Source organism: Globicephala melas, chromosome 11 (genome assembly GCF_963455315.2).
Source record: "Globicephala melas chromosome 11, mGloMel1.2, whole genome shotgun sequence".
NCBI lineage: Eukaryota > Metazoa > Chordata > Mammalia > Artiodactyla > Delphinidae > Globicephala > Globicephala melas.
In genome coordinates, this window is record NC_083324.2 from 4,667,189 (window position 1) to 4,681,133 (window position 13,945).

Genomic DNA, 13,945 nt, shown 5'->3' on the forward strand with positions numbered 1-13,945 from the left:
GTTCTCTCACAGTTGGGGTTTTTGCACAGGTGAAAAGGTTGACTGGATCGAATTTAAAAAAAAAAAAAGACCAACAACTGTCTTTGAAACTGAGTGCCTATCAGGATCAGTGTCTAGGAACTGGGGCTGTAGGACCAGCACAGGAGAAACCTCCTCAGCTAAGGCTGGGGATCGGGCTACTCAGGAATCTGATTCAAGAGAGAGACATTCCCAGCCCTTGAGTCCTGGACTTAATCCACCTAATGTTGCCTCCTCTTTCTTTACTAATTCCAGCTTTTTGAGCCCAGGGCCTTGCGGTCATCTGGCAGCACCATGAGATATGCAGGCAAAGCATGGTGCAGCCCTATCTGCAAAACCCAGCCAAGAGTGGCAAAATAGCACTAATTTGTAACTAAGGGAAAAAAGACAAAGATGGAGAGGGATGGAGCGGACCCACAGGTGAACTCTGTGTGAATGGCACTGAAATCCAAACACATCCAGAGGCCCAGGCTACAGTGAGCCCTCTTGGGGAGACCACATACAGCTCTGGGCCGGGTTCAGCCCCACAAGCTGGATGGGTGGTTTTCAACCTTCTTTTCCCCTTTTCTCCCCCTGGCAGTGGGACTCCTTAGCAAAACAAACACTTGTGCTAACAATTAAAGGGTCTGCTCTGGCTGAAGCACAGATAGGGACCTGAAACCCACCCTTTCCTCCCTTCCTTGTCCCCCACCTCCCACCTTCTTTTTTTTTTTTTTTTTGCAGTACGCGGGCCTCTCACTGTCGTGGCCTCTCCCGTTGCGGACGCGCAGGCTCAGCGGCCATGGCTCACGGGCCCAGCCGCTTCGCGGCATGTGGGATCTTCCCGGACCGGGGCACAAACCCGTGTCCCCTGTGTCAGCAGGCGGACTCTCAACCACTGCGCCACCAGGGAAGCCCCTCCCACCTTCTTTTTCCAAGGAACCCCAGGCACCACAGAACACAGTTTGAAAAGTCCTAAGTTCGATCACTTTTGCCCAATCAGAATATCCTGGCTCCTGCACTCCAGCCTGCAGTGTTTTCCCTACAGGTAACCTCGACTGAAGAGAAGGAAGGACAGCTGGACAGCGAGGATTTGGTGTGAGGACTGCGGGTAAGATGGGGGCCTCCTCTCTGATACGTGTCCTAGCAAATACAAGGTGAGGTGCGGCGTGGAAACAGGCTAAGAAAGTGCACGGTAAGAGAAGAAGCGTTCACTGAACTCCTGGGCGGCCATGCCAAGGGCACACGAGGCAGGCACTAAAAATCATGTTTCTCAAAGGACCGCTAATGTTACCGGAAAAAGTGCACTCTATGATGTTAAGTGGAAAAAAAGGAAGTACGATATGATTTGGTTCATTATATGAATACACTAAAAGCCTGAGAGGAAATACACTAAAATGCTAACAGTGGTTTCCTCAGGGGATGGGGTTTTATAGAAAAGTCAAACTTTCTCCCTTAGACTTTTCAGTATTTCCTCAAGTCTCTCAAAGAAGAATTTTATAACTCACAAGTTTTGAGGGAGTGTCCCCCTTGCTGGAGGAGCTTTAACCAGCAACACCCCCGCCCCCGGTCCCTTTTAGAAAGGAGCTTCGGAGCAGCACCTGCCCCAGCAGGTCTACGCTGGGGGCTGGACCCTTCCAAGGAGGGTTCTCGCTCCTCGGGACACACTCACAAGTTGTCGTCCCTGGGACTGTCGTCCTCTTCCTCTGGCTCTTCCTCCTCTGCCTCACTACCCTGACTACTGTACACTGCTGACTTCAGAGTGGAAGGGATTTCCTGAAAATATCTGTTGACAATGACTTCCTCGGCATCCTCGTTCTCTCTGTTCATCCAGAAACTCTCCCATCGGCTGCAGACAGTAAGTGGTTGTTCACAATCACGTTGCCTAGAACTACACTAAAGCTTAATTTCAAAACCTGTCAAGGAGCCCCTGAACCCCGCCCGGAAGAGGACAGCAACCAGGTACACTGGGTGTGCTGCTTCTCATGAATTAAAAATGGTACCCTGAAGCCACAAAGTCATCTGTGGCCACAAAAATCAAACAGCAGGAACTCTGGGGTAGGCTAATGGCCTCTGAAGGCATTAGACATACATGGTACAGCCCTGGGCTGGACAAAATGATTCAGGAAGAAGCATAATAATCTGATGTAAGAAAAGCAATGAAATTAAACTACCTTCTAAATCAAGTAGGCACCACCTGTAAAATGACATTGGGCTGGTAAACATTAAGTTCTTTACCTTCAGAGGACTCTGTGGGGGATATTGGTGGTTTAATAATATCACAGAATTATACAAAGAGGATGTAAAGCTATTAGTCCACCATCAAAGTCACATGAGCACAGTAAGGAAAACGTGTGTAAGGTTAGAGAAGGTAGATGCCAACTGTTTGTGCAATTATAGGCTTTGGGGACATTTATACTTAATTTTGATGTTTTTTTGACAAGGGCAGCAAAATAGGCTCATGAAAAAGTAAAAAAGGCTCATGAAAAAGCACATCTTCTGCTCAGACTTGGAGGGAAGAACTGAAAGGTGGAAAAGACCAAAATAAAGCCACAGCAGAGAGGTGAGCTCTCGATTCCTAAGGAAATGGCTCTCCTGTGTCACATGCGTACATACTCTCTCTCCCTCTCTCTCTCACGCACACACACACTGAGCTGGTCTAGATAGCTCATCTGCTCAGCTAAATTTCTGGGATTCATTCCAAAACTCAAGATGGGCTCTTTAAAAATTCCATTCACATGGAATAGGTTCCAAAACAGATCAGTCAAATGGGGTGAGAAGCCTCTGAATCATGGAGCCCTCGGGGGAAAGAACTCAGCCCGCTGAGAAGGCCTTCTCCACAGAGTTTCCGTCCTAGGAGGAGCACAGCTGTGCGGTCACCTTGAAGGGCTCCAGCAGATGGACCACAGCGGGGAGAGGGAGCCCCCTGGCCGCTCAATCTTCACCTTCTCCTCCCCGTTTCTGTTCCGTATGCTGATGACCCCGCTGAACATCCCCAGAGCCAGGTACTGACCGTCATTTGTCCAGCTGTTCAAACAACCAACAATGGGCATGGGGAGGGGAAAGGAACACAGAGAAAGTCAAAGTTGCAAGGATGATACCTTGGTTGAAACAATCTGATGAGGCAGCAATGGCTGGGCTCATCCTGACCCTGATGTAAAAATCAGAGGGCCAAACTGAGAGTCCCATTTCTTCCTGGAGTGGAGGGTGAGATGTGAAGGCAGGAGCACCTTCTTGGTGCCCATAGTCTCTGTCTGCACTGCCACGACGGCCCTCAGCTTTGCCTGCATTGCGGGGTCAGCCTCCATTCCCCGCTCGCCATTTCAACCTCCTCCCACTTCCAGTGCACCTGAAGAACAGAATCTGCGTCTTGGTTGTTGCTAGCCTCTAGAACAGGTGCCTAACAAATGCTGAATGGAAAGAAAGGCTACACTCAGAAGCTGCGCAGCAAGACCAGCCACCATTTGAGAGCGTCTACCACGTGCAGGCACCGCGCTGCTTGCTTTAAACTCATTAGCTCGTGTACATTTCACAACAGCCCCATCAAGTCAGCATCTTAATCCCCATTTGTCAAATAAGGAACCTCCTGAGGTCACAGAGCCTGTCAGCCACTGAATGTGGATTCGAATCCAGATCTAATATCAAAGCCCGAGCTTTCTCCAGCGCACGTGCCGCCTGCACCAGGACAGCCTCAGGTCCCCAGAGCCTCCCCTGAGCACAGCTTGAGGCTGGGGAGGCCTGCTGCTGGACAACTGCACAAAAGCAACCTGAGGAAAAGAGGAAACATGGGGCCCAAACCAACTAGGTAGCACAAGACCTTCTCTACTGTGTGAACTAACCAGACTTTGAGAGTCTGTTTGGAGAGCGGGGAACAAAAAACTACCTTCAGAGCTGCCCTTAACTTACCTGCAGCAGGTGATCTTGCTGCTAGATTTGTGCTTAGAGACAGACTTCTGTTCAGGAGACCATAAGCCTTCAACACAAAATAATATAAAAGAAGAGAGGTTCGTTGGAACATTACTCAGCAACAAAAAGGAACAAACTATTGATACACACTACAATTTAGATGGATCTCCAGGGTTTTATGCCGAGTTTAAAAAGCCAGTCTCAAAAGGTCATATGCTATATGATTCCATCTTATATAAAGATGGGGAACAGATGAATGGTTACCAGGTACAAGGGGTTAGTGCTAACAGGAGATGGGGGAGATGAGGGTAAAGGAGTATCTTTGTGGTGATGGTAATCTACACAGGGGATAAAATGACAGAACTATGTACACACATTGTGCCAGGCCCCACCTCCTGATTTTGATACCGTACAACAGTTACATAAGATGTATCCATTGGGGAAACAGGAAGAAGGGTACATAAGACCTCTCAACTATCTTTGCAACTTACTGTGAATCTATAATTATTTCAAAAGAAAAAAGAGAGGAAGATATATTGGTGAATTGATAGCCAACTTTTCAGGAGTTTAAGTCAAAGAAATGGCAACTTCACTGTTCGTAATTATTACACTGCAACCAGAGTACAACTTAGCATTCAAAGTAATGAATGACGCTTTCTGAAAATCCAGTCTCTCCTGACCCTATCTGGGCTGTGCCATGTCCCTGGCACACTGGTCACCTTCGGCTTGCTCCCTCCTGCCAGTGACTCAGTGGCCCACAACAGGTGTAGGTCTGGGTAACAAAAGCAAATTCTACTCTTTGCCTGAGCCATGAAGCACGGCCAAGGAAGTAACCCTAGGGCAGAAACGCATTTACACAGCAAGGTGCAACATCAAACAATGTGCTTCCCCTCTCCCCTGCCCAGAATGCCTCCCCCGGCATTTCAGCCTATGCACACCTTACCTGTGGTCCACCGAGGCCCCCTCAGAGCCTGCTGCTGGAGGAAACCACACCCTCCAGGCCCCTGAGGCAGCACTGACCAGAGCAGACTCTAGATGCAATCACATGGCCTAGGTCCAAGGCCTGGGTCCATCCCTTACCCGCTGGGTGACCTCAAGTGAGTCACTGGACCACTCTAAGCTCAAGTTCTGTTCCTCAGTGGAGTGGGGATGAGAATAATACCTGACCTCAGGGGTCGTCACAGAGCTCACACAGGAATTTGTTTCAACTCTCAGGACAGTGCCTAGCATATCACAAACATTCAACAAATATTATTCCTTAATAATATATTTTTACAAATTCTTCCTCCCTACCTGCCCCCAACCACAAGCTCTTTGAGGGCAGGAATTCTATTTTGTCTTTTTCACCCCAAAAGTAAGCACCCAGACCAATGCCTCACATGGAGAAAATGCTAAATTTTTAATGAATGACAGTCCCTTCCCCTTTTATTTATACAACATGCTTTCAATTACATTCTCTCTTTGGAACCTCAGAATTGTATCAGTGGATGGACTGGGGGATGCATTCATCTTAGATCAGGAGGAAACTGAAAGGGATTAGATCTCTCGCTCCTTGACTTCAACAATGGCTGTTCTGTTGTAACCACTATCTCTTAGCAAGGAAGACGGAACTTATGAGCTGTAAGCCAGAATCGACCTTGAAAAGAGAACATGCAAGCCTCTGCTCGCGTTCCTGCCTCTTCGCTGACGTCTCACTGCTTCTCCTCTGCGCCAGGACTACACCAGTGCCGTTTGTGGGGTGGGTGAACTCCTCGGGGCATTCAGCCCCTCAGGAAGGACAGCCACAGCCACTAAACAACTAATGGGGACACGCCGCACAAGAAGCACAGTGAAGCTTTCCACACATACACGGACGCTGGGGGACCCGGAAGTGGGGACAACTGAACTGTCCCTGCCAGGGTGGGGCGGGGAAGGCTTCCCAGAGGTGGCAACACCAACTTAACGCCTGTGCTCTCCCATCTCTCTCACTATCTCCCTCCCAGGGCCCTTCCCGCTGTCTCCCAGACTTCTTACCAGACTCAGTGCCATCACTCACTCTCTTGGTTTCTACACAATTTAAAGAACAAGTGCCAGCCTCCCTTCAGCCATTGACGGCGGGTAGAAAGGCATTAACTCTCTCAGGACAAAACCACCACATTCTGGATAGATTTCAGCACTTTCTGCCAATTTTCAGTTATTCCCAGACAAGACACTGGGAATCAGAACCTACCAAAGTCACTGGAGGAACAGGACGCCAGCTGGTGGGTAACAGGGTTGTAGGAGACACACTGGATAGAATCATTGTGCCTAGGAAGTAAACAAATGTAGATGATTATGCAGCAAACCACAAATGCTTCAGTGGCTACAGCTCAAGATTTTAATGATGGGTCCACAGCCTCTCTGACTCCACACCGTGAACTCTGATGCAAGTGACCAATTAAAAGCACAGGGATGAGTTCTCCCCTCCTGAGCTACCCCCCACCCACTATTTTCCTCTCTCAAACATTACCCACGCATCAGACTGGCCTAGCTTAAATGCCACCTCCTCCAAGACTAGTGTGCTGCACACCTCTGGTGTGCCAGCTAGTAAGAGCATGATGTAAACCACCTCGCCTAGCGCCAGGTGCATAAGAAGTGCCATATTAACAGCCCTAACACTTATTGCTTTGTGGAGGCCTGGAAATACATTCATTAATACAGGATGGAGGTACAATGAAAATACTAGACCAATATCTGGAAACATCTGAGATAACAATGAAAGCTGAGTGAGTCATGTACCACACGGGGCATCTCAGCCTGAGTTGTTTTTTTTTGTTTGTTTGTTTTTTTGCGGTACGCGGGCCTCTCACTGTTGTGGCCTCTCCTGTTGCGGAGCACAGGCTCCAGACGCGCAGGCTCAGCGGCCATGGCTCACGGGCCCAGCCGCTCCGCGGCATGTGGGATCTTCCCGGACCGGGGCACGAACTCGTGTCCCCTGCATTGGCAGGCGGACTCTCAACCACTGCGCCACCAGGGAAGCCCTGTTTTTTGTTTTTAATTAATTAATTAATTAATTTTTATTTTTGGCTGTACTGGGTCTTTGTTGCTGCACACAGGCTTTCTCTAGTTGCAGTGAATGGGGGCTACTCTTTGTTGCGGTGCGCGGGCTTCTCATCACAGTGGCTTCTCTTGTTGTGGAGCACGGGCTCTAGGCACACAGGCTTCACTAGTTGTGGCACGCGGGCTCAGCAGTTGTGGCTCATGGGCTCTGGCGTGCAGGCTCAGTAGTTGTGGCACACGGGCTTAGTTGCTCTGCGGCATGTGGGATCTTCCCGGACCAGGGCTCAAACCCATGTCCCCTGCATTGGCAGGTGGATTCTTAACCACTGTGCCACCAGGGAAGTCCCTCAACCTGAGTTTTATTCCTCCACTTCTGGGTAATACTTTACTTACAACCTCATTCATTCATTCATTTATTCATTCATTCAAATATTGATTTGTTGATTTGCACATCGGTGTTCACAGCAGCATTATTCTGAATAGCCAAGAGGTGGAAGTAACCCAAATGTCCGTCAACAACAGATGAATGGATAAACAAAATATGCTCTGTACATACACCAGAATATTATTCAGCATTAAAATGTAAGGGAGTTCTGACACAGGAACCTTGAGGACATTATGCTCAGTGAAATAAACCAGTTACAAAAGGACAAACACCATAGGATTCCACTTATATACGGTACCCAGAGTAGTCAAATTCATAGAGACAGAAAGTAGAATGGTGGTGCCTAGGGCTGGGGAAGGGGAATGGAAGTGGCTGCTTAATGGGTGTGGAGCTTCAGTTTTGCAAGATGAAAAATAGTCCTGGAGACTGGCTGCACGACAACATGGATGTACTTAGCACTACCGCACTGTACACTTAAAAATGCTTAGGATGATGTTATGTGTATTTTACCACAATTAAAAAGAAAAACGGGCTTCCCTGGTGGTGCAGTGGTTGAGAATCTGCCTGCCAATGCAGGGGACAAGGGTTCGAGCCCTGGTCTGGGAAGATCCCACATGCCGCGGAGCAACTAGGCCTGTGAGCCACAATTACTGAGCCTGCGTGTCTGGAGCCTGTACTCCGCAACAAGAGAGGCTGCGATAGTGAGAGGCCCACGCACCACGATGAAGGGTGGCCCCCACTTGCCGCAACTAGAGAAAGCCCTCGCACAGAAACGAAGACGCAACACAGCCATAAATAAATAAATAAATAAATAAATAAATAAATAAATAAATAATTTAAAAAGAAAAAGAAAGAAAAACGATCATTTGTTGAGTACCTACTACAGGCCAGGCATTGCACTAGGCACCAGTGACACAGCATGAGCAAAACAGACGCAGTGTCTGCCCTCATGGAGCTTACAGGCTGATGGGAGATATCAATCAGCCACCAGAATAAGTGTAAAACTACAGCCGTTAGGGACTTCCCTGGCTGTCCAGTGGTTAAGACTCCATGCTCCCACTGCTCGGGGCACAGGTTCAGTCCCTGGTCGGGGAACTAAGATCCCACATGCCACACGTTACGGCCAAAAGAAAAAAAAAAAACTACAGCTGTGAGAAGCACCATGAAGGAGACCCAATCAAGGCTCCAGGGGCAGGAAAGGCTTCACAGAAGCAACATCTGAGATGTGCAGAGTGAGTAGGGGTTAACCAGGCGGAGGGATGGGGAAGAAGAGGAGGAGAGCCTCTGCACTGAGAGGGGCCTGGAGCACACTGACCCCAAGTCTCAGGGTGTCAACGGTGGCTGGATGTGAGGCTCTTGCAAAAGGACAGGTCAGGGTGGGGTGGAATGTGCGATATCAGATTAACTAAACTGAGCTACACGAAAACACCTAGCCCAGTGCTGGCCAAGCCAGCAGTGCTCAAGAACTGTTCCCTCACTTACTCATTCCCCAACCCTCCCAGCGCACAACCCCACAACTTCACTTGAAGTTCAACTGCAGAGAAAAAAGTCCTTCCTGATAGCTTTGCTAAGGGCCTTTTGCTACAGTAGCTCAGTAAGAGGCAAACTAATAATACCGTAAACCTAAACAGTTACTTACGTGTACTTCAGAATGCCTTCCAGTTTTGACGTCCAGATAATAACACTTTTGTCAGCTGATCCAGAAGCAAAGCGCTTGCCTAAAAGTGTTTTTAAAAAGAATAAATTTTCACATTCATTTAGGCCAGCATTTTGCAGAGTATTTCTTAGAAAACGACTTCTTTAAGGTCCCTAGTATGTGTCAGTTGCTTCTCTACCCCTTCTTCTTATCTGTACTGAGTGGCAGTACTTTGGAGTCAGGAAGTTTGAGCTCATATCCTGCTCTGCCTGGCACTAACAAAGATGTACTGAGGGCCTATCACATGCCAGCATCATTTTCTGTGCTCAGAATCAAGTAGTGATTAAAACATACATGCTGTCTACCTTCATAGAGTTTGTCTGGTGGGAAAAGTAGGCATTAAATTAAATTAATCCAATTCAAATACGACGTAGTGAGAAAAAAAAGCAGGCCCTATAAAAGAGAATACCTGAGGACCCAATTTTGGTGAGAGAGGTTTCTGTGAGAATGGTATCTTTCATTGAGACCTAAAGGTTGAGCAAAGCTTAGCCAGGTGCAACGAGAGGAGAGAGACCTATCCATATGGGTCAAACAGATGTGCAAAGGCCCTGAGGCAGGAAAAACCTGCATGTGTGAGGAGCTGAGAGGCAGCCAGCATAGAACATCAAGGGCAAAGGGTGAGGTGGGTGGGGGAGGGATCTCTAGGGGCTTCGGGGCCACAGTAAGATCCTGCTCTCTATCCCAAAGAAAGGCTTTAAGCAAAAGAGTGACAGATGAGATTTTCATTTTCACACTGCTTGGGCCATGTGACACTGCTGCAAATACTAAATAATAGAAGCTGCTCTTATTTATTATTTCTGTCACTGCTCCCTTACACTGGCAGGCAGCAGGTGAGGAAGAGTGTGGACTAAGGGCTCAGAGTCAGAGCTGGAATCCCCAGCGACGTCACCCACCAGCTGCAGGACCAGGAACAAGCTACTGAACATCTCTAGGCCTTCATTTCCTCATGTGAAAAGTGGACGCAACAACAGTATTTACCTCATAGTTGTTGTGAAGATTAAATGAGATTAAAGTGCTTAGGTCTGTGCCTGGCCTAGAATGAATGCTAAACAAAAGTAGCTATTATTATTATTTCCTTACATTGCCTTGTATGGCTTTCCTTGAAGAAAAACTAGCTCTTAATATACCTTTGTGTCATAGTTGCTCATTAAATACTTATTCAATTTAAGGGGGAAATCGGAAACAAGCAAAATCATCATTTTTTAAAGAGCAAAACCAAATTCAGTGTATCCTCACTTCTAGATCGAAGGGGAAAAGACTTCCTTATCATTACATGAGTGTCATGAGGGGCAGCATGATACACCAGAAAGAACAAGGGCTCTGCAGTCAGAGGATCCAGGTCAGGCCCAGCTCTGCCACCGTCACCCGTAATCGCTCCAAGCCTGTTTTCTGATCCGTGAGAGGAGCTGCGATCCCTTCCCTGCCTCCTTCAGAGGGCTGCTGGGAGATCAAACGTGAAGATGTGTGTGGCAGGACTATGCAAAACGCGGACAAATGCCCCTGATGGCAGGTCTCACTCTAAGATCCTCAAGGGCCTTGATGGTGCTGCAGGCCAAAGATGCCCTAGGCTTATAAACTCTGAGGCCTCACAGGTCTCCCCACAGTACTACTCTGAAATTAAACTCAAACACGCACATAAAAAAATATGACTACCGTGGCACAGGGCTGCTGACTACCAGGCAAGAACTAGCGTTGTCTTTGCCACTACCTCGCCGTATGACCTCCGCCAGTCGTGTGACTTCTCTAAATCTTTATGTAGGTGTAACGTGAAGAGACTGGGCTAGATCAGACTAACACTGTGTGCCCCAAATTGTGTGTATACATGAAGCAGGTGCATTTTTCTAGAGAGGGGTCTATAGCTTTCATCAGATTCTCAAAGAGGTCTGTCATCTAAAAGAAGTTAAAAACCTGGAGCCTGAATGATCTCCATGGTTCATTTAAGCACTGTACCATCGATTCTGCGACTTCTCGGCAGTGGTCACAGAGGGCCACCTCTAATCCTATATCCACTTGACACATGAGGAAATCGAGACTCAGACAGGGTCAATAACCACCGCAGACTCACAGAGCTTTTCGGGTTGGAGCTGTCTCATCCCAAAGTCCATGCTCTTCCCATTGATGCTATGCTGTGCGTAGCACGGATTTACTTTTAACTCTCAACGTCAGTTTCACGCAGCCGATGTGACCACCACCTCTCCTCTTTCTCACCCCACCTGGTGCCCTAACGCCAATGACTCTTCAACCCCACTAGAACCTCCCTCACCCCTTGTGGTCCTCTCACCCCTCATTACTCAGCAACAAGGGTGCTCACCCCTCATTACTCAAGGTCAATGTATATAATCATTCCTTTGCATACATCCTCTGCCCTTGCCCTCTCACTGCATCTTCAGAGGTGCTTGTAAACCTACCACTCTGGTTAAATCCAACTCTCCACCTCCTCTGTCCCTGTATCTGTGCAGCTTAAAGTGATGGAGAAAAAGACACAATCGCACCACTGATCTCACTTTCAATTCATGACCACCAGCTTTGGGTGGGCCCTTCGTGTAGCTAGGGTCTCACTATACCTCCCGGGGCCATTCACTCAGCCCCTCAACTAGGTGGTGTTGTACTCTTTTTTCTTTTGCCTCAACTCTCGGACACCTCCTTCCCCATCCTCACTCTCAGATGTTGCTGCTTCCTATTTCACTGAAAAAACGGAAGAGAATTCTGTTAGACTCCTACTACGACATGCCCCCGCTGCCAGCACTTGCAGTGACATCCTCCACTTCCCACCATGCTCACCTCTGCCCTGGATCCCCTCTCCTCTTCCCACTCAGCAACTCTGCTCCAGCAATTCCGCCCCCACCTCTACAGCGTCAACTTTCCTCAAACTCAACACGTCTGAAACTGAACTCCGGATCTCCTGCTGTAAGTTTCTCGGCCTGCAGCCTTCCCTATCTCAGTGGAGGGCAACTCCATCCTTTCAGTCATTCAGGTCAAAAACCATGGAGTCACCCCCGACTCCTTTCTTCACGCCCCACATTCTGTCAGGCAATCCTACTGGCTCCACCTTCCAACTGTATCCAGACTCTGACCACTGCTCCCCACTTTCTCTGCTCCTACAGGGGTCTGAGCTGCCATCACCAGTGGCTGACGCTTCTTCACTCGTCTTTCTGCCCAACCCTCAGCCCTTGCAGGCTGTTTGGGGTACAGCATCTGGAGGGATCCTTTTAAAATATAAATCCAATCAGATTTCTCCTCTGCTCAGAACTCTTTAGTGGTTCCCCGTTTTCAGTGAGAATCAAAGCCAAAGTTCTACGACAGCCAACAGAATCCAGCCAGCCCACACCTGCTACCTCTCTACCCTCTTCCCCTATTGCTCCCCACCGATTCTCTCTGCCCCAGCCCCAGAAAGGCACACCCCACCTGAGGGCCTCTGCAATGGCTCTTCCCTCTGTGAGGAGCTCTCTTTTCCCAGATGCTCAGTCATTATTTCCCTGCCTCCCCACCTTCAAGTCTTTGCTTGCCTGTCCCCATCTCAATGAGCCACCATGACTACCCTGTTCAACACTGTACACAATGCCCTGCCCACTCAGCACTCTCAATCCCCCTTATTCTGTCCTACTTTTTCTTCTTCCTAACACCACCTTCCGCCGTACTGTTCAATTTACTTATTTACCACGTTTATTGTATGCCTTCCCTCATACTCTCTCTCCTTCCCCCACACCCCCCCCCACATAGATAAAAGCCCCATAAGGGCAGGGATCTTTGTTTTGCTCTCTGAAGTATCTCAAGCAGCTAGAACAACGCCTGACACACAGATGGGCCTCAATAAATACTTGAATGACTGAATTGAATCGAATGACTGAACTGAAGTCTAAGAGACTAACTATCTTCCGAAACTGCAAGCTGTACTTGAGCTCACTCAACACGACGAAGGCGCAGCCAAGGAGAGAAATGAGTGGCTGTGAGGCCATTAGAGACGCTAAATCCAGAGCAGCCTCTTACCATCCTTCGCATATGCCACACAGTATACAGTATCTTTGTGTCCCTTTAGGGGCTGAAGTAAGGTGCCATCAGACGTGTCGTAAACCTGGCAAAAAAGAGACAAAAGTACAGATTACCCGCGTGGCGTCCAGTAGTCAGAACCCCTGCAAGTTGCTGCTGCTATTTTTGTTGTCAAAACAACACATTTGTCAATATTCTAAATTTGCACCAAGTAAAAACTGAACCAAGAAACCAGAAAGAATGTGACTTAAAGTTGGGAAACCCAAGGAGAGGCTCTGATTCTGCCCATTACACGGCCGGAAATGTGCCATTAATGCTCGAGAAACAAAACTTCACTCTGTGAAACTTCTCTACACAGTTCACTCCCCTTGCATGTATTTGGATATATGACCAAACAAGCTAGGCCCTCCCTAATAGAGCCAGCACAAAGAGCCCAGCTAGAGCATGGTTAAATGCCAGTGTAGCCCTGCCCTACTACCAACATCACAGAGAGATGTTTCATACTTGCTACGAAGAGTTGGAAGTCACAGGCCTGAACTCTGGGTTTGCAAATTGTAGGGAGTGTTATAAAACCCATCTGTAACGTGCACTTACGATTTTATAGCTGTGTAACATGTACAAATATGTGGAGATTTAAAAAACACACCATCTGAGAAATAAAAGCAAAACCCTCCAGAAATGGTCAGCGTTGGAGAAGATAACCTATGGGAAAAACCTAAAAGGATTTGGATTGTTTACCCTGGACAGAAGAAGTCTGCAGAACAATTTACCCGCGGCTTTTCAGATTATGTAGTTACCATGCACAGAATGGAGATCAGGCCGTCTGCATATCTCGAGACAACAGAGCAAGAGGAAGCGGACTTACGCAGGAGGAAGAGGAGATCATGCAAAGGGTTTTAGGTCAAACATAAAGAGTTCTCTGAAAATTACTTTTATACACTGGGACAGGTTCCAGA

At 48.0% G+C, this 13,945-nt stretch overlaps 1 protein-coding gene across 20 annotated transcripts in view; it reads right to left on the reverse strand.

Annotated features, from left to right (window-relative positions):
- IFT122 (intraflagellar transport 122) overlaps positions 1-13,945 on the reverse strand; it is a 78,050-nt gene that overhangs the window by 57,030 nt on the left and 7,075 nt on the right. For 19 of the 20 annotated variants that reach the window (XR_009565968.1, XR_009565967.1, XM_060308588.1 and 16 more), the window contains exons 3-7: positions 12,990-13,074; positions 8,946-9,024; positions 6,113-6,189; positions 3,904-3,970; positions 2,878-3,024 (exon numbers count right to left, since the gene is read on the reverse strand). Coding sequence is in view for 18 of the 20 variants with exons in the window: in XM_060308588.1 (XP_060164571.1) it covers positions 2,878-3,024; positions 3,904-3,970; positions 6,113-6,189; positions 8,946-9,024; positions 12,990-13,074 (455 nt within the window). In the remaining 2 variants the exon portion in view is untranslated. Of the gene's footprint in view, positions 1-1,669; positions 1,847-2,877; positions 3,025-3,903; positions 3,971-6,112; positions 6,190-8,945; positions 9,025-12,989; positions 13,075-13,945 lie in introns of all 20 variants that reach the window. The other variant, XM_030840959.2, reaches the window with a different exon arrangement.